Consider the following 19,557-nt stretch of genomic DNA (forward strand, 5'->3'; position numbering starts at 1 on the left):
GCAGCACTTGGGTCTCAAAAAATTAACCAGAGATTAGATCTCAAAGCACAAAGCAGTTTTTAGGAGTCAAAGTTGGCGGGTGTGGGGTGTTAGGAAAAAAAACTGAAAAGTGCCTTTACATTGCTATGTGGAATTGTGTGTTCCCTGTAAATATATATTTATATGCTTATAACAACAAAGGAGAAATCCCTTATATTATACGGTTCCCAGACCAAATGAAATGTCCATTGAATTTGGCAACAACATAAGCACTATACTCAAGGATACATATAACAATTCATACCTTTATTCATGGTGTTTAAACAAACACTCTGCATATATAGTGCTTATGTTGTTGCCAAATTCAATGGACATTTCATTTGGTCTGGGAACCGTATAATATAAGGGATTTCTCCTTTGTTGTTATTTACACCTGAGAGCGAGCAGCCCGGTCTGCAGGCTCAGGTTTGTGTCGGGAGAGGCACCGACACAGCTTCCCTTTTTGGCTCCTATTTCAGACCTAACCACTCATATTTCTAAACTCTTAACTTTTCATTGTACGTAAACTTTATATGCTTATATACATATATATTTAACATTTACTGCCCATCGCTGCACGACTTACCCCTTCGCTGCGATAGGTGAGACACAGCATGAGAACGAGGTTTCCATTGGAGCCTAAGGAAGCGCGCTTCCCTGCATTGCGCTCAACTTGTAATACAAGCACACGTGTGTGCCCTGTTATTACTAAGTGGAGCGCAAATATCAATTTTGTGAAAGCGATATTTTGTACTCCACTTGTAATCTAATTCAAAGTGTTTTATTATACCAACACAAAAACATTGCAATTTATGTTCATTATTTAAGTTTGCCAAGTTTACACATCTATCTATAATTTGCCCCAACAGATATTATTAGACAAGGAAATGCAAAAAATTAAGGAATTAAAGGGATAGGAAAGTCAACATTAAACTTGCATGTTTCAGATAGAGCATGTAATTTTTTTTTTTATTTTTTTTCAATTTTATTTTTATTTATTTAACAGAAGAAAAAATAATTTCCAACAAAAATATGCCGTACATACATTTTCCCATTTATGGTCTTACAATTTCGACCGCTACAATCTATTGCATCACGCAGGACGCAGTTTAAATATTTTGAACAGTGGAAAAAAAAAAAATAAGTTTATATTCATACTTGAACATTTTGTTTAGTTTTGAACTTATACAACCTAACTGAGGTAAGAAATAATAAAAGAAGGAGAAAGAGAAGAGAAAAGAGAGAAGAAGGAAATAAGAAGAGAGAAGAAAAAAAAAAAAAAAGAGGGGGGGGGAAAGAGGGAATCCTCCTCCTTGTCAGGTCACTCCCCCCGCCCATCAGGAAACTATGTTTGACAAGTTCTATGACAGGTGTCTCAAAAATAGAGTGGATCGACTTTCTCATCTGAATTTCTACCAGGCCCCCAAGAGGACCAGTTCGGAGTTCCTGAATGGAAAAATTAGATCATTTATCTCCATGTCCGGGAGTGATCTGATGAATACTGACCATTTGTTGAAAAATTGTGTAACATCATCTTCGTTATCTAAGTTGGTGTCTCTTTGTTCCAACAGGCATTGTTTTTTTAAGCAATTTTTAATCTCTGGGATGGATGGCGTTACTCTTAGCTTCCATTTTTTCAAAATAAGATACCTGGTAGCTAGTATGGAAAGGAGGACAATGTTGTCATTTTTTTGATGTTCAGAATGGTTTGGGAGCCCAAATACAATTTGTACCTGTGTAAGGCCTGTTATAGGGATTTTAAGAGTTCTGGTAAGCCAGAATTCTAGCTTCCACCACAGGTGTCTGATTTTAGGGCAATCCCATATCATATGGATTAAATTTGCTGCTGTCTGTGCGCATTTTGGGCACTTATTAAACCCACAATTACGGATCCTATTCCCTTTGTTGGGGGTAAAGTAGGAATTGTGTATTAGTCTGATGTGTGACTCACGCCAGGTGGCTGACAAAGTGACCTGAGCTATTTTTTGGATTGATAAGCAAATTAGTTTAGTGTCAATAATGTGATGGAGGGTCATCTGGTTCCATAGTAGAGCGAGTTTCTGGGTCACGAAATCCGCGTTGATTGAGTTGATTAGTTGATAGCATGGGGAGATGGATCTGTGACCACTTTTATACAGTGCTAGCCAGCCTTCCAGTTTTCCCAAAGACCATGTCCAGGCTGAGTCTGCCATAAGCCCTGTGACAAAGTGTCTACTTTGTAGATATGCGAAAAAATCCTTATTGTTGATGTTGAATTCTCTTTTTAATTCTTCAAATGATTTAACGCATTTTCTATCTGTATCTATTAGACTTATCACTGTATCCAAACCTTGATCATGCCAGATCCTGCTGGGAATTTCGGATTGCCACGAAGTGGTAAATATTGTGAGACTTTACAGTTTAGAGATAGGAGTTCCCCTGCTTTCCACCATGCTTTTATTGGATTAAAGAGGGATTTAAACATTTTAATTTCTTTAGGTAGTTCTTTAGGAGGACAATGAATTAATGCTGACAAAATGTACGGATGACTTATGGCACCCTCTAATAGATTGTTAGTTACATAGTTACTGTTAGAGATCCAATCGGCTATTACTCGCATCAGGAAAGCATAATTGTAAAGACGAATATTAGGCAGGGCAAGGCCTCCGTTTTCTTTTGAAAGTGATAGTTTCTTTAGGGATATCCTTGGTCTTCTCCCTTGCCAGATAAACTTGCTAAGTGTGCTATTAAGTAGACGCACGTCCCTCTCCAGTAATAATATTGGGGTATTCTGTAGTACATAAAGGAGTTTTGGTAGTAAAACCATTTTGAAAAGGGCTATCCGACCAGACATAGATAATGGGAGGCCCTGCCAGTTTTTAAGTTTCTCCCTTAAGATATTTAGAATTGGGGTAATATTACGATCGTAGAGCTCCGTTGGATTCGAGGCAATAGAAATTCCCAGATAACGGAAGGAATCTGTTGCCAGACTAAAAGGGATATTGGAAAGAGAGTTTTTGTTCTTCCTTAGCCATAGTAACTCAGATTTTGCTTGGTTAATCTTGTAGCCTGAGAAAGATCCAAATCTGATAGAGATATCTAAGAATTTTGGAATACTAAACTGGGTGTCTGAAAGATAAAGTAAAACATTGTCTGCATAGAGGGCTATTTTTATGACTTGATCACCAATTTTAATTCCGGGCAGTTGTTGTCTGACCATAATCGCCAAGGGCTCTATTGAGACGTCGAAGAGCAGGGGGGAAAGGGGGCACCCCTGTCGGGTCCCTCTTCCGAGGGTTATCTGTGGAGAGATATTGTTGTTAACAATTAATCTTGTATATGGGTCTTTGTATAGATTTTTAATAAATCTTATAAATTCGCCCTTGAATCCGAATTTATCCAGGGAAGTGAAAAGATGATCAAAGTGAATGGAGTCAAAGGCTTTCTCTGCGTCGATTGAAACAATAGCTAAGTCAGGAACCTCCCTGTCCCCCCGGCCCTCCGACGTCTCGACTGATTTGAAGTATTCAGTTACGATCAGGGCTTCTCTAATTTTTGCCGATGAATTTCTTTTAAATAAGAATCCGGCCTGGTCTGGATGTATAATTTTAGTGAGTGGTTGCTGTAGGCGATTGGCAAGAATAGAAGCTAGGATTTTATAGTCAACGTTTAAGAGGGCTATCGGTCTATACGACTCTTTGAGTGAAGGATCCTTTCCCCCTTTCAATATTAAAGTTGTATTGGAAGCAGTGAAAGAAGTAGCAACTTGCTCTCCCTTAACATAGATACTATTATAAAGATTGTTAAGCTAGGGGGCTAGCTTGTCTTTCATGATTTGGTAGAACTCGTTGGGCAGGCCATCTGGACCTGGTGTTTTGTTAGAGGGAAGATCTGAGATAATTTTTACTATCTCAGACTCCTGTATTGGAGCATTGAGGTTTTCGAGTAGATCAGATGTGATTTTAGGATAAGAGATTTTCTGCCAAAACTGCCTCTCGTTAAACTGGTCCGAGCTCTTATGTGAGTAAAGGTCCTGGTAATAAGTAGTAAACGCTTGGGCAATTTCTTCAGGTTTCTTTAGAAGACTACCTTCTTGTTGTATAATTTCTATTCCAGATGATTTTTTTTCTTTTTTTACTAGATTGGCAAGTAGTTTGCCCGATTTGTTCCCAAATCTGTATAACCTGGCTTGGAGTTTTAAGTCCCTCTGTGTCTCCCGAAAGACAGCAAAGGCGTCCCCAGTGTTCTTGGCTCTAATATATTTTGCCCAGTTCCTAGGTGAGTTATTCAAGAGATAAGAGTTATAGGAATTGATTATTGAGTTGGTGATTTATTTTTCTCTCAATCTTATTTTCCTCACTCTCATTGCACTGTAAGCTATTATTTCACCTCTGAGGACAGCCTTAGCTGCCTCCCAGAAGAGCAGAGGGGAGTCCATACAATAGGAATTATGTTGGGCATATTCATCGAATTTAGTTTTAAGCCAGTTTTTAAATTTTAAGTCCGTTGTAAGGAATGAGGGAAAGATAAAGCGAATAGGTTTACTTGTAAACTGACTCAGTTAAAACTCCAAGTGTGTTGGACCATGATCTGAAAGAAAGATGGGGAGGATGCCTGTTTTTACTTCAAATTTACATAGAGAGTCGCTAATAAGAAGTAGGTCAATTCTGGACATAGTCTTGTGGGCTCTGGAGAGGCAGGTAAAATTTCTAACATCTGGGTTTTGACATCTCCAAATGTCCTTTACTGCGAGGTTCTGCTTGATTGATTTAAAAATTTTTGCTTCTAGGTTATCTCTTTTTTGTTTGAGCAGTTTTGTTGGGTGTCTCATTCTATCCAACGGGCAGTCAGGAGCCATATTGAAGTCTCCACCCAGAACCAGATGACCCTCTTGCACGGAAAGAATCATGGCCTGTATGTTAGACCAGAAAGCTGGGGCCAATTTGTTGGGGGCATAGATGTTGCAAAGAGTGAAAATCTATTTACCAATCTTTATCTTTAAAAGAACAAACCTGCCCTGAGAGTCAGCCTCATTGTAAATGACCTCTAAGTCTATTTGTTTTCCGATTAATATAGCCACCCCTCTCCTCCTTCGAACACCTGGGGAAAAGAAGATTTCCCTCACCCACGTGGATTTGAGTTTTAAGGACTCTTCTGGAGTCAGGTGGGTCTCTTGAAGAAATGCTATGTTGGTTTTTAATTTTCTCAGATGCATAAGGATGGATTTTCTTTTAATGGGGGTGGAAATCCCACCCACATTCCATGATACCAACTTAAAATTTGCCATTAAAGTTTAGGAAGATAAAATACTGCTGACAAAAGGTGGGCGAGGAGAGTGAAGACGAGAAGGGGAGGAAGCAAGACAGGGGGAGAGAGGGAGAGGGGAAAAAAAAAAAAAAAAAAGTAATGACTATTGATGCAGAGAGAAAGAGGGAAAGGAGAAGGAAACCAGAAGGGAAAAAGAAATAACACATCACAGCACATAAGTTAATTTAGGAAGGAGCTGTTGAGCTGCTTTACTCAGATAATTGTTTATCTAACAAGTTTGATTCTTTCAAGAAATGTTCAGCCTCAGGTAGAGAATTAAAGACATGGGTATTTGTGCCTAGTATCAATTTTAATTTTGCTGGGTAGATAATAGTGGCCTGATATCCTTGCTGAATAAGTTTGGAGCATGTTGGGGCAAGGGCTCTCCTCCTGGAGGACGTCTCAAAAGAGAAGTCCTGGAAGAGGAGAATCGCCGATCCATTAAAGGATATAGGTTGGTTTTTACGAAAAAGTTGTAGCAATGTGACTTTATCCTGAAAATTCAGGAGTTTCGCTATTACCGGCCTAGGCCTGTCTTTTCCTTTGTTGTCTAGCCTGAGCTTACCTAGCCTATGGACTCTTTCAACTATGATCCTTGGGTAGTTTGGTGGGAGTTTGAGAAGTTGTGGCATTGTTTCTGAAACAAACATAGCTAGGTCCTCATGGGGCCCGTTCTCTGGTATGCCAATTATCCTTATATTATTCCTGCGGGCACGGTTCTCAAGGTCTTCTAATTTAGTTTGCATTGTAGTGATAGATCGGTTTACTGCATCTAAGTTAGTGGTATGTAGTGTAGTTAAGTCTTCCAAATCTGAGACCCTCTGTTCAACTTCGCCAATTCTGGTGGCGAATTGCCTGACTTCTTGTGAGAGTGATGCGAGGTCTTGCTTGATCTCCGCCTTAAGTAGATCAAAGTTTGGCGCCAGCGCCTCTGAAATTTTGGTGACCAAAGTTTGCATGTTGTAGGTGTCAGGTGCAAGAGGTGATATGACGGATGTTTGAGACTCAGGCAGAGTGTCTGCAGTATTTTTTGCTTTTCTGTCTCTTTGTCTTGCTGCCATCGTTGGTGAGGGAGTCTTAGGGTGAAGGTGAAAGAATTTATCCATGTGCCAATATGTGCGCAAAAAAGAGGAAAATAGTGAAGGAGGGGGAGAGTGATATTAGGGAGGTTCCTGCCCGTGTCTATTGTGTGAATGTTATCATAGGGAAGTGAAGGTGGGAAGTGAGGGAAGTGAAACAGTGGTATCAGTGAAACAATCTCTTGTCAGTGTGCAAGGGAAAAAAAAAAAAAGGGGGGGGTGAATTAGGGGGGCTAGCCCAGTGAAGTGAATAAGGCTCGGTCGCACAACCGATGGCGGCGGAAAAAAAGAGGGGCAGAATCAAGAAGTTGTTTTAAATCAGTATAGAGCCTGAGAAAAAATAAAGCCCAGAAAACCTATAAGTGCAAACTATGCATCGATCACCGTCTATAGCAAGAAGGAGAGAAAAAAGAAAAAGAATGCTTTTCTCTTTCCCTTCCCTCCCCCTCCTCGTTTACCCAAACTCCCTGCTATTTTAGGTAGATAAACTAAGTTTGACTAATGGCCTCCGTTGGACGGGAGACCAAGAGTGAGGCTTCCCTTAGTCCTAAAACATAGAATTTATAGGTTTTACCCTAAAGTTAATAGGTGTAGTAATAACAAAAGTTAAAAAAAAGTAGGATTGAAGTGGGAGCCGTATGTGGCAAATAGGTTGTGTAGTAGATTATATACAAGTGGAAGACGTATTTAGTCGGTATAGTAAGTGGCCTGATTTATTCTAGGAGGGCCATATACAATATGTGATGAGGAAAATTATTAAAGATTGAGAATCGAAGGGTAGAGGGTTTCAAGAAATGTAATTTGACTGAATTCTAAGTTTATGCTTGTTGGGGGGGATGAAAATATTTGAGGTTAATCTGAGATGTCCAGAGTTTAACAGAAACCTTTCAGTAACTTCGTCAGAAGATAGGTATGTTGTAGGCAGTCAAGAGGTACTTTAAATATGAATCCTCTTTATTAACCTATTCATGCTCAAATGTACCCTTTCTCAGTTTACTTCCACTTCGCTCCCTCCTCTCACCCTCCACTTTCCTTTTGATAAGGGCTTTGAATTGCCCTATAAGTTAAACCTTAGTACAGATATGTTAAATAGACCTTGGGAACATCAGTTGTTCCAACAGAACAGTAATAATAAGCGCTGGGGGTGTGAAGGAGAGAAAAACAGGGAATAATTGTCAGAAGTACCAATAAAGACAATAATATTTTGGAAGCCAACAATATTCAGACAAAAAAGAGAATCTGCAACAAGAAAATTGGGTCAAAACAGGTGAGGAGCCTTTTTCCAGGGACCTCGGAGCTTAGTGGCTGAAAAAATAAACAACAGTTCATCCAGGCTTCTAAATCTGCAACAAGAAAATTAGGTCAAGACAGGTAAGGAGGCTTTTTCCAAGGGCCTCGGAACTTAATGGCTGAAAAAATAAACAACAGTTCATTCAGGCTTCTGGTAATTAGCCTTTCACAGTCTTTACGTTTTAACTGATAATGTTCCTTATATGAATAAAGGATAAGTTGTCTCTTAGTTTACTAAGCAGGCCCTTATTGCTGTCAATACCTGCTTCCCAATCACTTGTTTCATTTAGCTCTTCGTCAGGCAGGCTGACTCAAACTCACCCCCTCCTGCAGTAGCTTTAGGTTGGTCTCGCTCCGTGTGTGCTTCCCACTTGCTGTGTTTGCTGAACCAGGCCAGCGAAGACGTCATCCGATGCAAACGACCTCCAGGTCAAGGGCCGCGCTCGACTCCCCCCTCGCAGCACCGGTGGGGGGGGAGTGGGCGGCGCCGCGCCGAGCGGCCGTCACAACACGAGGAAAAGATGCACAGCGGGGCCACACAGGTATCCAAGCCCGTCTCCCCCCGCGCAGCACCGGTGGGGAGGGAGAGGGACGAGCTAGCCACTACAAGACCCGCCGAGCGGGCCGCGGCTAAAGGCAGACAGACCGATGTGTTGCTCGCTGGGAGAGGTAACAAAGAGGTGCAGAGAGGGGGGAGGGTCAAAAGTCCGTTAAAGTTCTTGGTACTGCAGACGGAAGCAGGCTGACAGAGTATGGCTGTCCGTAGAAGAATATAGAATTGGGTCTGTTAATGAGTAAGCAGGCACCAAGTTAGTGCTTATGTGAGACAAGGAAAAGTAGGAAAAAAAAGAAAGTAGCTTAGGGTTAAAGCAGTGGGATGGTAGTCCACTGCTTAGGGTTCCGGAGTAGGTGATGTGACTGTCAAAGGTAAACCCCAAAGCAGGGGGTTAGCGCGAAGGAATCACCGCCAATTTCCAACAGACTGGAGAACCAAACTGAGCTACTGCTGTGTAGCTCCTCCTCCACCGGAACCGGATCTCCTCTGGCTAGAGCATGTAATTTTAAGACACTTTTAAATTTGCTTCTATTTTCAAATTAGCTTTGTTCTCTTGGTATCCCTTATTAAAAAAGAATATGCATATATCCTACACTAGTGAGAGCTAGATGCTGATTGGTGCCTGCACACATTTGTGTCATGTGATTGGCTAACTAGATGTGTTCAGCTAGCTGCCTGTAGTGCAATGTTGTTCCTTCAGCAATGGGTAACAAGATAATGAAGCTAATTTGATAATAGAAGTAAATTTAAAAAGTTGTTTGAAATTGTATTCTCTATCTGAATTATGTAAAAACATTTTAAGGTTTCCCGTCCCTTTAAGATTGAGATATTTATAAAAAACAAATAATCAAGGACACAATTAACTAATACAAAACACATCCAAGCTCAATATAAAAAAATATTTTGAATGTAAATATGAAAAAAAAGTTTTCTACTTTTTTAATAGACAGAAAATATCTATGGATTTATTCAACTCTGACTCAGATGTAAAACGATCACATGTATGCATTTGAATGCGTTACTATTAATAAAAAAAGGATAGTAAGTAGTTTGGTCAGATAACTTTCTATAGTATTTTTGTAGTCTGCCGTGTACTAGTAGGAGAGAGTGTGGGCAAAAAAGAAACTGCATTACAAAACATCTGCATTCAATTTAAGGCCTAGGCAACAAGTTAAGTACAAAAGTATTAGCGAATGCTTTAAAGGGCCATAATACCCAAATGTTTAAACACTTGAAAGTGATGCAGCATAGCTGTAAAAAGCTGACTAGAAAATATCTCCTGAACATCTCTATGTAAAAAAGAAAGATATTTTACCTCAAAAGTTCCTCAGTAGCCACCTCCCATTGTAAAGGATTTCTAAGCAGCATTTTAGTGTCTCTGTCCTGGGACAGCTGAAAGGATGAGCCTCGTGAACACTCATATTATTTCACCAATCAGGTAAAGGAAGCTTACTATGAAATCTCATGAGAGTTAAGTCAAATCTCATGAGATCACAGTAAAAGAGTTCATGACCTCAGCACTGCTGATGCTGATTGGCTGCTGTTCATTTCTTCATTTTTTATTTTTTTTTACCTGCAGCTGGGAGCAGCTGAGTATACCTTTTTACACAGAACTTACTCTGCTGAGCTGAGGAGATTGTGAGGTAAAATATCTTCCTTTTTTATATAGAGATGCTCAGGTGATATTTTCCTGTCAGCTTTTTACAGTTATAATGCATCAGTTTCAAGTGATTTAGCATATGAGTATTATGTCCCTTTAAGTTAGCACCACTCATGCACAATCAATAGCATTTCTATTTTTGTTCTCATATTAGCCAGGGTTGATTTTCAGCAATAGTCTAAGGCGAGCTGACATCTGTAAGTCAGACAGTGCCGGTGGGCTGAATCCATCACATAATAGACTTCTATAGGGATGCACAGTAAAACTCATATCAGATAATGCTTGAGTGCTAAGCCGGGGTTGTGCTAAGCTGATCATGCGCAAGTAGTTCTGTGATATACTATTAATAATAATGTTTTTCTTCAGGTCTTAAAAAGCGCTACATTTTACAGTGGCATTTAGGATTGCATATGAGCGCTACACTTAACTCACAACTTGTAATACAAACACAATGAGCCCACTGATAGAGCTCCCTGCATTATTTATTAAAAGTATAAGGCATGTTAAAAAAGAGATAGTGACTGTCACGCCATTGCACGTGAGTGATAAGGGGTTTATTGAGGGTCAGGTTTTTTACTTGTATTACAAGTTGTAAGTAGATGCGATCGCTTGAGCACAATTTAATTTAACACCCGTTGGGTTAGTGCGAGTAGGGTGTTTTCCTACTTTTTTTCTCCATTGACTTCTAAGGGGGTATAGGTTATCGATTGCGCGATATTGTAAGTTTAGATTTTCACGCTTTTCTGCGAAAACAGTTTACCCCCTTAATGACCAGTAACGTACCCTGTATGGGTATTGAATGTTTAAAAGTGGCCAGACCGCACTATTTCCGGTGTCCAGCAGGAAGGAGAGAGGGTATAATTGCACAGTCTCGCTGCTCGCGGCAGGTTCCCACGATATTATAACCAAGAAAACTCTTAACAACCAGCAAAATACCGGTAAGAAAGTTCCAGCACTAAGGTAAATACCCAATATGGGATTTAGCAATATATGCAGTTGTGCACGCTGCCCAAGACCAGCACCTTAGTCTCCAAATATCAATGCTCAAAAAAAGTGGATAACAGCACCACCAAGGAAAGAGTTATAAATCTTTATTCAAGCCATCATAGCCCAATAAAATGACAAAGTTTCGGTTAAACAACCTTAATCATGTCTATGTCATAGACATGATTAAGGTTGTTTAACCGAAACGTTGTCATTTTATTGGGCTATGATGGCTTAAATAAAGATTTATAACTCTTTCCTTGGTGGTGCTGCTATCCACTTTTTTTGAGCAAAATCCAGGGTATGTCGTGGTCATTAAGGGGTTACTTTCAACTTGTAATACGACACACAAAAAGCTTAATTCTAGCACAGTTAACGCTCCAGCAGGAGCATTAAAAAGCGCTCCACTTTATTCTTTGCTTGAGTTTGTGGTAAAAGATAAAGCACCCTGCTCTCCACTTGTAATCTAGCTCTAAATGTTTAAAAAAAAACATTTTGTTAGCAGAATTTGTTTTGTAGTCCAGAAACACACCAATTAAAAGACCTCTTGACTATGGTTTTTTTTTTGTTTGTTTTTTAAATCTAGTTTACAATGACTAATTTTGGCAGATATAAAGTTTTTTGTAGATCCACCCCATCTTCTCTAGGGGCTGTGGAAAAAATTACAGTTTTCAGAGTCAAGTTACTAAAAAAGTGAGCAAAATAACTAAGACGTACATTAAAAAGTAGCTTTTTTTAATATGCACAATTCATTATTTTAAGGGGAATTACATATTGAGTTTAATGTCTCTTTTCTTTTATTGTTCAAAGGCAACTGCATTCTTTATTAAAGGGTATTTTTTCCCATCAATTTTATTAAATTCTAAAGCACCAACAAGACATGAAAATAATGTATTGAAGCTCTGCATCAACTAGATACCAGTCTATGAGGTAGAAAACTGCTTAGAGAAAGTGTTTCCCAGGCTCCAGTAAGAATACAGAAAGTAAAATATCATACAGAGACACAGTAGCAGTAAGCAATATTCCCAGTCATCTTGATATACCTGTTTATTTTGGGCCTAAAATGCCCTCAAGGGATTAAAGTAACCTTATAAATCGGTCTCAGATTGTCACAGGGAGTTGTATAGGGTACCATATGGATTTACAGTTTAATCTATGAGACACTGATGATAAGCAAAGAGCAGGTGACCCACCAGCTGCCTATTGCTAATAATGATAATAATGATACATCTTTTCTGCCTATATAGTTTCATCAAAGAGATCAATGCTTTTTTTTAATAAACTGTTGATTATTAATATTGTTTATCAGTGGATTGATTTATCTTAATATAGCATAAATGTATCCAGCAATGTTACATACAGCAGCATTAAAGGGACAGTGTAGTTAGGCAATCTGTAGATTAAAGGGACGCTGTACACTAGCTTTTTCTATGCATAAATGTTTTGTAGATGATACATTTATTTTTGTAACAATGTATATAGTTTTGCTTATTTTTTATAATATTGTGATGATTTTCAGACTCCTAACCAAGCCCCTCAGTGCCAGATATATACGCGCGTTTACAGAATCCTGCAGCCTCGCTATTATTTTATCTGTCTTTTCATATGCAGAGAAGGGGGGGAGGTGGGAAGTGTCTGCTCTTTTTGTTTACCCAGCCCCTTCCTCGTCAACACTGCTAAACTGGGAGCTTCTAAGTAAGTTTTAAAAAGGTTTTATACTGGATTTTGACATCAGTATCTGTGAATATTACTCTTTATAGTAGTGTATACTGTCTCTTTAATGGTATTTAAAGTGGGGGCAGGAACAGCCGTTAAAAAGGGCTGGGCTCACTTTCCAAAAACCCCACTCAGATGTTGATTTCATAGGTTTTCTGTAATCATTGCTGTAGTACCATTTTTTAAGAATAGGTGGCTGTTTCAATTGACAATTTAGGGCTAGATTACAAGTGTAGTGCTAATCTATCGCGCACCTGCAAATTTGCCCGTTTGCGGACATTAGATAAATAACCAGTCATTACAAGTGACTGGTGATTGCTACAGCAAGCTTTTTTAAATGTCCACCAAATGACCCAAAAATCAATTGTAATATATTTTCTTAAAAAATAAAGATAATAGCATCTTTATTTTTTAGTAAAATAACTGCAAAAAGCAGTTCTATGGGGTTAAAAGTGGGAAGTGCAGGGTGTTAAAAAACAGCACTGAAAAGTGCCTTTATATAGCGGACTATAGGAACTGTGTGTCCCCAATATATAAATGTGTATATGCTTATATACATATATATTTATGTGTTAATATGTGTACTTAACCCTTTGATGCGCTAGTTCTCATGCCGTGTCTCAAACTATATTTAGCGCTCCACTTGTAATCTAGTCCTTAATATGCTCAAGCAGGTGAAATTGGGCATTTGGAACACAATAAAGGGGACAGAAATGTACAGTACCCTGTCCATGTAATATGTGGTTAAATTACTTTCGTGGAGACTTTAGGGTGTTTATAAATGAGGTTGGGGTGTCATAAATCAGTAAAGACCGAATCTTGTTGCTATAAATACATTTATTTATTTTAAGGACATATCTGGTTTTATTTTGTAAAAATGAGTGTTGAAAGTACTTTGTAAAAATGTCATAAACCAGAGAAGGTTTTGATAAATCAGAACTAGATGTAAGAAATAGGAACTACAATCTTATTTAATAAATGACGAAGCTTGGAGCATGAGATGGTTTAGCCTGTCGATATCCAGCTTCCTGCGCCATAACAGATTGATCCTTTTAAGACTTTAGGGCTGAATTAGAAAAAAAGATGATGGCAACTGAAATATAAGTCATAGATGCAATAAACTACTGACAGTGTATACCGTTACACTTAAAGCTGAAACAATCATGATATATTTAATAAATGGAAACTACTGAAAAATGGAATAAAATTGTATTTGTACAACTTTTTTTTGGTTGTGTTAGGTCAGATGTGATGAACCTGTCTATTAAATACGTACATGTGAGCACACCAAACCTTGTATATATTTGTGTATGAGCATGTGTGTGTATGTGTGTATATTTAACCATTTATATGCCACAGAATGCACAACTCCACAGCTCATAGAGGTAAGGCAACATAGTACTTTTATCATACAGAATTTATTCTATGGGGCAGATTTACCAATGTCAGTCCGACATGATACTCTGTAGTGTATCATGTCCGACAGACATCGCTGAATGCCAACAGCATACACTGTCGGCATTTATCATTACACAAGCAGTTCTTGTGAACTGCTTGTGCAATGCCGCCCCCTACACATTCGTGGCCAATTGACCACTAGCATGGGGGTGTCAATCAGCCCGATCGTATAGGATCGGGCAGATTGAAGACCGCAGCTTCAGAGGCAGGACATTTATGGAGCAGCAGTTTTTAGACCGCTGCATCATAACTGCTGTTTCCGGCATGCCTAACGGCTCGCGCGGAAACATTCGTCCCTTGTTAAATTGACCACCATGTATTTATGTATATCATGTGTAGTATGTCCACAGTAATCTAGAAAATAAGATATAAGTTGGTTAAAAGTTCTTCATTTTGGCTATAAAAAGTCTATGTGAACATAGTTAGCAGAAGACATTACACTCCCAGTGGGGGGTTGGGAGGGAAAATAATAAAATGTTAATTGTCTTTCTTTCTCTCTAAGAATTGGGCTTTGTTTTGCAGACAGAGATAATATAAAAACGCACATGTGTGTACAGAAAGGGATAAAATAAGGAGATCTGATTTCCCTGCAGGCTTAACATATTTTAATAGGATGTGGCTGCAAAGAACAAAAAAAGCAATTTTTTATATAAAAATAGACCTAAATAAAAAAATTACATTCATTTTATACTCTTGTTTTAAAATAATAAATGGAGCTCATATAACTAGTCATTAGAAACATCTTTAAGGAAAAACAATTTTACAGTATACTGTCCATTTAATTAGAATTAAACTGCAAGCAATACAATGGTATCCAAACAAATTGTTGTCATTGAAATAATAGCTATTATAAAAAACAACCTAAAACATTATTTATTTTGCCTCCATCTTCATGTGTCAACATGATTAAAGTGTAATTACTTAGTCCAATATTTAAACTTATATGGAGGCACCAGAACTACGGTGGCCACTATATGCCTGAATGTCTGCAGGCTGTGGAGCTAGTAGCAAAAGGACTGTGCTATGTCAGCAGCCTCTGCACAGGGACATTTGCTGTGCATGTTTGGATATTAATTACTTCAGTGACTAATCTATCTATCCATCCATATGCAAAAAGATCAGTTAAAGGGACATTGAACACTAAATACATTTTATAAGCATAATATTGAGGTTATGCCCCACCTCCCTCTAGTCATGGGTGCTGCCATGTTGAAATCTATCTTTTATTATTTTGCAATGCTCACGCAGGTGTATGAAAGAAAGTTGCTACAGTGTAACCTAGGTTTCATAATGGCAGTACCCATGCTAGAGATGTTCATTTGTTTTGTTACATATGAATATTCCTAGTGAAAATTGGAAAAAGTCTCTTAAAGGGACAGTCAAGTCCAAAAAAAAAAACTTTCATGATTTAAATAGGGAGTGCCATTTTAAACAACTTTCCAATTGACTTTTATCACCAATTTTGCTTTGTTCTCTTGGTATTCTTAGCTGAAAGCTAAACCTAGGAGGTTAATATGCTAATTTCTTAGACCTTGAAGACTGCCTCTAATCTGAATGCATTTTGACCACTAGAGGGCATTAGTTCATGTGTCTCATATAGATAACATTGAGCTCATGCATGTGAAGTTACCCTGGAGTGAGCACTGATTGGCTAAAATGCAAGTCTGTCAAAACAACTGAAATAAGGGGGCAGTCTGCAGAAGCTTAGATACAAGGTAATCACAGAGGTAAAAAGTGTATTTATATAACTGTGTTGGTTATGCAAAACTGGGGAATGGGTAATAATGGGATTACTGTATCTTTCTTTTTAAACAACAAACATTCTGGTGTTGACTGTCCCTTTAAGTGATGATATGCATAATGGTGCATTAACCTTATTTCAGTTCTTTTGACAGACTTGCATTTTAGTTAATCAGTGCTCACTCCAGGGTAACTTTGCGTGCATGAGCTCAATGTTATCTATATGAAACATATGAACTAATGCCCTCTAATGGTCAAAATGCATTCAGATTAGAGGCAGTCTTCAAGGTCTAAGAAATTAGCATATTAACCTCCAAGGTTTAGCTTTCAATTAAGAATACCAAGAGAACAAAGCAAAATTGGTGACAAAAGTAAATAAGAAAGTTGTTTAAAATTACATTCCCTATTTAAATCATGAAAGTTTTTTTGGATTTGACTGTCCCTTTAAGGCCTAGGGACCAATTTATCAATCTCAGTCTGACATGATACGCTGCATTGTATCATTTCCGACAGACATTGCTGAATGCCGACAGCATAAGCTGTCGGCATTTAACATTGCACAAGCAGTTCACCAGAACTGCTTGTGCAATGCTGCCCCCTGAAGATTTGCGGCCAATTGGCCATTAGCAGGAGGTGTCAATCAGCCCGATTGTATAGGATCAGGCGGATTGATGTCCACAGCCTCAGAGGCAGCAGACCAGTTATGGAGCAGCGATCTCAAGACCGCTGCTTCATAACTGCTGGCCTGAAGCCATTCTGAGCTTGATAATTCGGCCCCCTAGTCACCAGTTCTAATTACACTAAAAGTAACATTTTCTCATCCCTTACATATGACTTAGAGTCATTTATTTTTTTAATTATTTTATTCTATTTCATTTATTGTTATCCTTTTTTGGAAACAAAAAACAAAAAACTGAACTTTGGAAGAAAGAGAATATTTAGTTTGCAGATCAACGCATTTATTAGACTCTAGTAACAGGGCATTTAAAACTGCAAATCCTAGAAATGTAATATTTTTGTATTATCTCTAATTATACAACAAAAGCAAACCAGCTTTAATTATAAGCTTTTTATCTTTTTCAGCCATTGCACCTATAATTACCAGCACAAAATAATAAACAAAAATCTATCCTGATGGCCATTAGCATAACGAATCTGTATTAGTGCTCCGGTTGTACGAGCAGGAAGAGGCAGGCGTCACATTATGCCATTTTATGAGGTTAACAGCTGGTGTATATTTTCGCAGATAGGTACCAAAATGTGTTGCGTGTTAAACAAGTTCTGTTAATATGGAGGCTGTCAAATTGCAGAGAGGAAGGTAAAATAGTTTATAGACTGTCAGTTCCTTGATAGGACATCTGCCCTTCCTAAGACAATTCTGCTGTTGCAGTCTGCACGGACAAGCTGTGTGTTGTAATTAAAATACGCTCTGCATAGAAACAGTGTGTTCGCTGCGCCACATATGGAAATGGATAATAGACTGGACATAGGAAATGAAATCTTGGAGGTGCAAAGCAGTGAATCAGGAAATTGCAATCAAATAAAAGTATCATTACTACTCAGCTAATAGAGAAAATGTATTAATACAGTACACAGAGAAAGTAACAGATAAAAGCATTAAAGGGATTCTAAACCCAACTTTTTTCTTTTGTGAGTCAGATAGAGCATGCAATTTTTAAGCAACTTTCTAATTTACTAATATTATCAATTTTTCTTTGTACTCTTGCTATCTTAATTTGAAAAGCAAGAATGTAAGCTTAGAAGCTGGCCCATTTTTGGTTCAGCATATAGGTTGCGCTTGCTGATTGGTGGCTAAATGTAGCCACCATTCAGCAAGCGCTATCCAGGGTGCTGAACCAAAAATGGCCTGGCTCCTTAGCTTAGATTCCTGCATTTTCAAATAAAGATAGCAAGAGAAAGAAGAAAAATTGATAATAGGAGTAAATTAGAAAGTTGCTTAAAATTGCTTGCTCTATCTGACTCACGAAAATTTTTTTTTGATTTAGTGTCCCTTTAAGTAATAAGCAATATAACTAATATCTGAATATAGCTGCTATATATACAACGTATAGGCTAGTACATTATGTATAGCATCCTATATTGACTGCTCCAAATATAAATCTAAAAATAAATCCCACCTAAACGTACTAGAAATCTGATTATAAAATGGCTGCAATAAATACAATGATTAATCATATTCTTGATTGAAACTAATTTAAGTGTATGACTGGTTTATTTACACCTCATAGATTATGATGTGCAGCACAGAGTAATTTACTATTTGGGCTTGTGTCAAACTCAGCATGTTTTCTACTAGACATAACTGTAATGCAAAATATTGGAATTAAAAGCAAAGTATCATCATAATATAACTAAATACTATGCTAAAGCTCTAAGCAACATTTTTTTAATAGTCCTGAATCTTAACATTTTAATCACCAACTTCTTTGCAGTGAGAATAAAAAGATTGAACAACAAAAATTCTGAATGCTGAATAATATGATGAAATGTGATAAAAATAAGCATTGACTTGTCATCCTACCTGCAAAGGGTACTGGGGCATCCTTATCCAAAGCAACAAGAGGTGGATCCAGAATGACTGTGTCATTATTTTCAGTGATGACTCCGTGATATGATGTTTCAATCCAAGGTTTGTGCTTGTTTACTAGAAGAGAAGCAAATAAAGTTTATTAACAACTATTTCATTTAGCCGTCAACATGAGAAAATTACTTTATTCCATTTACAGGATTTTAGTTCTTTGAAAATTGATGATAATAAAACAAAAGGACATAAGATTCCAAAACTGTACATCAAAGTATGATTAAAGAGCTTATGGCCTCAATTTATCAAAGTCTGGACATCGCTGAATACGGAGAGCAATACGCTCTCCGTATTCAGCATTGCACCAGCAGGGGAGTGTCAATCAACCTGATTGTACTCGATCGGGTTGAATTGCGGTGATGTCTGTCCGCCTGCTCATAGCAGGCGGACAGGTTATGGAGCAGCGGTCTTTGTGACCGCTGCTTCATAACTGCTGAACACGGGGCATCAAGCTTCGTTTTTAGCTTGATAGATAGGCCCCTAAATGTACAAAAGATGGTTATTCATAAATTCAATGGTAAAGATGTAACCCTAAAAAAGAAAAGTCTACAATGCATTGCAAAGTCCTGTTGCTCTTTTTGGTATACTAGGAGATAATTTCTCTAAAAAGATCAGAAAACATTTTATCTAGAGCAAATTAAAATAATGCTGAAAAGACACTCACAAAACTTCAGTCGCAATGTTATGTTAAACTAGTGACATTTCACCAATAAAGCATTGACATATAGGGGAAACTAAATGAATCCTGGGATTACAAAACAATACAAAAGGATGACTAACTAAGACTGGCAGTTACTTGCCATCTAATGCTATACTTCACTTCAATCCGATGATACATATGTTTACATATTCATGTAAATAAAACACTGAGTTACACAAGATGTTTTGTAATAGTTAATGTATATATATATATATATATATATATATATATATATATATATATATATATATATATATATATATATAGATAGACAGACAGACAGACAGACAGACAGACAGACAGACAGACAGACAGACAGACAGACAGACAGACAGACAGACAGATAGATAGATAGATAGATAGATAGATAGATAGATAGATAGATAGATAGATAGATAGATAGATATAGTGAAATATTAAAACTGTAGTAAATTGATTTTCCATACATACATATTTTTCATAGAATAA

At 37.8% G+C, this 19,557-nt stretch overlaps 1 protein-coding gene across 1 annotated transcript in view; it reads right to left on the reverse strand.

Moving 5' to 3' along the window:
• The window catches only part of CLSTN2 (calsyntenin 2), an 869,931-nt gene extending 850,739 nt beyond the window's left edge, over positions 1-19,192 (reverse strand). The window contains exons 1-2 of the mRNA XM_053711602.1: positions 19,186-19,192; positions 18,330-18,452 (exon numbers count right to left, since the gene is read on the reverse strand). Coding sequence (XP_053567577.1) covers positions 18,330-18,452; positions 19,186-19,192 — 130 coding nt within the window. The remainder of the gene's footprint in view (positions 1-18,329; positions 18,453-19,185) is intronic.
• Between the last annotated feature and the right edge of the window lie 365 nt (positions 19,193-19,557).

The sequence above is a fragment of the Bombina bombina genome, chromosome 4, assembly GCF_027579735.1.
Source record: "Bombina bombina isolate aBomBom1 chromosome 4, aBomBom1.pri, whole genome shotgun sequence".
Classification (NCBI taxonomy): domain Eukaryota; kingdom Metazoa; phylum Chordata; class Amphibia; order Anura; family Bombinatoridae; genus Bombina; species Bombina bombina.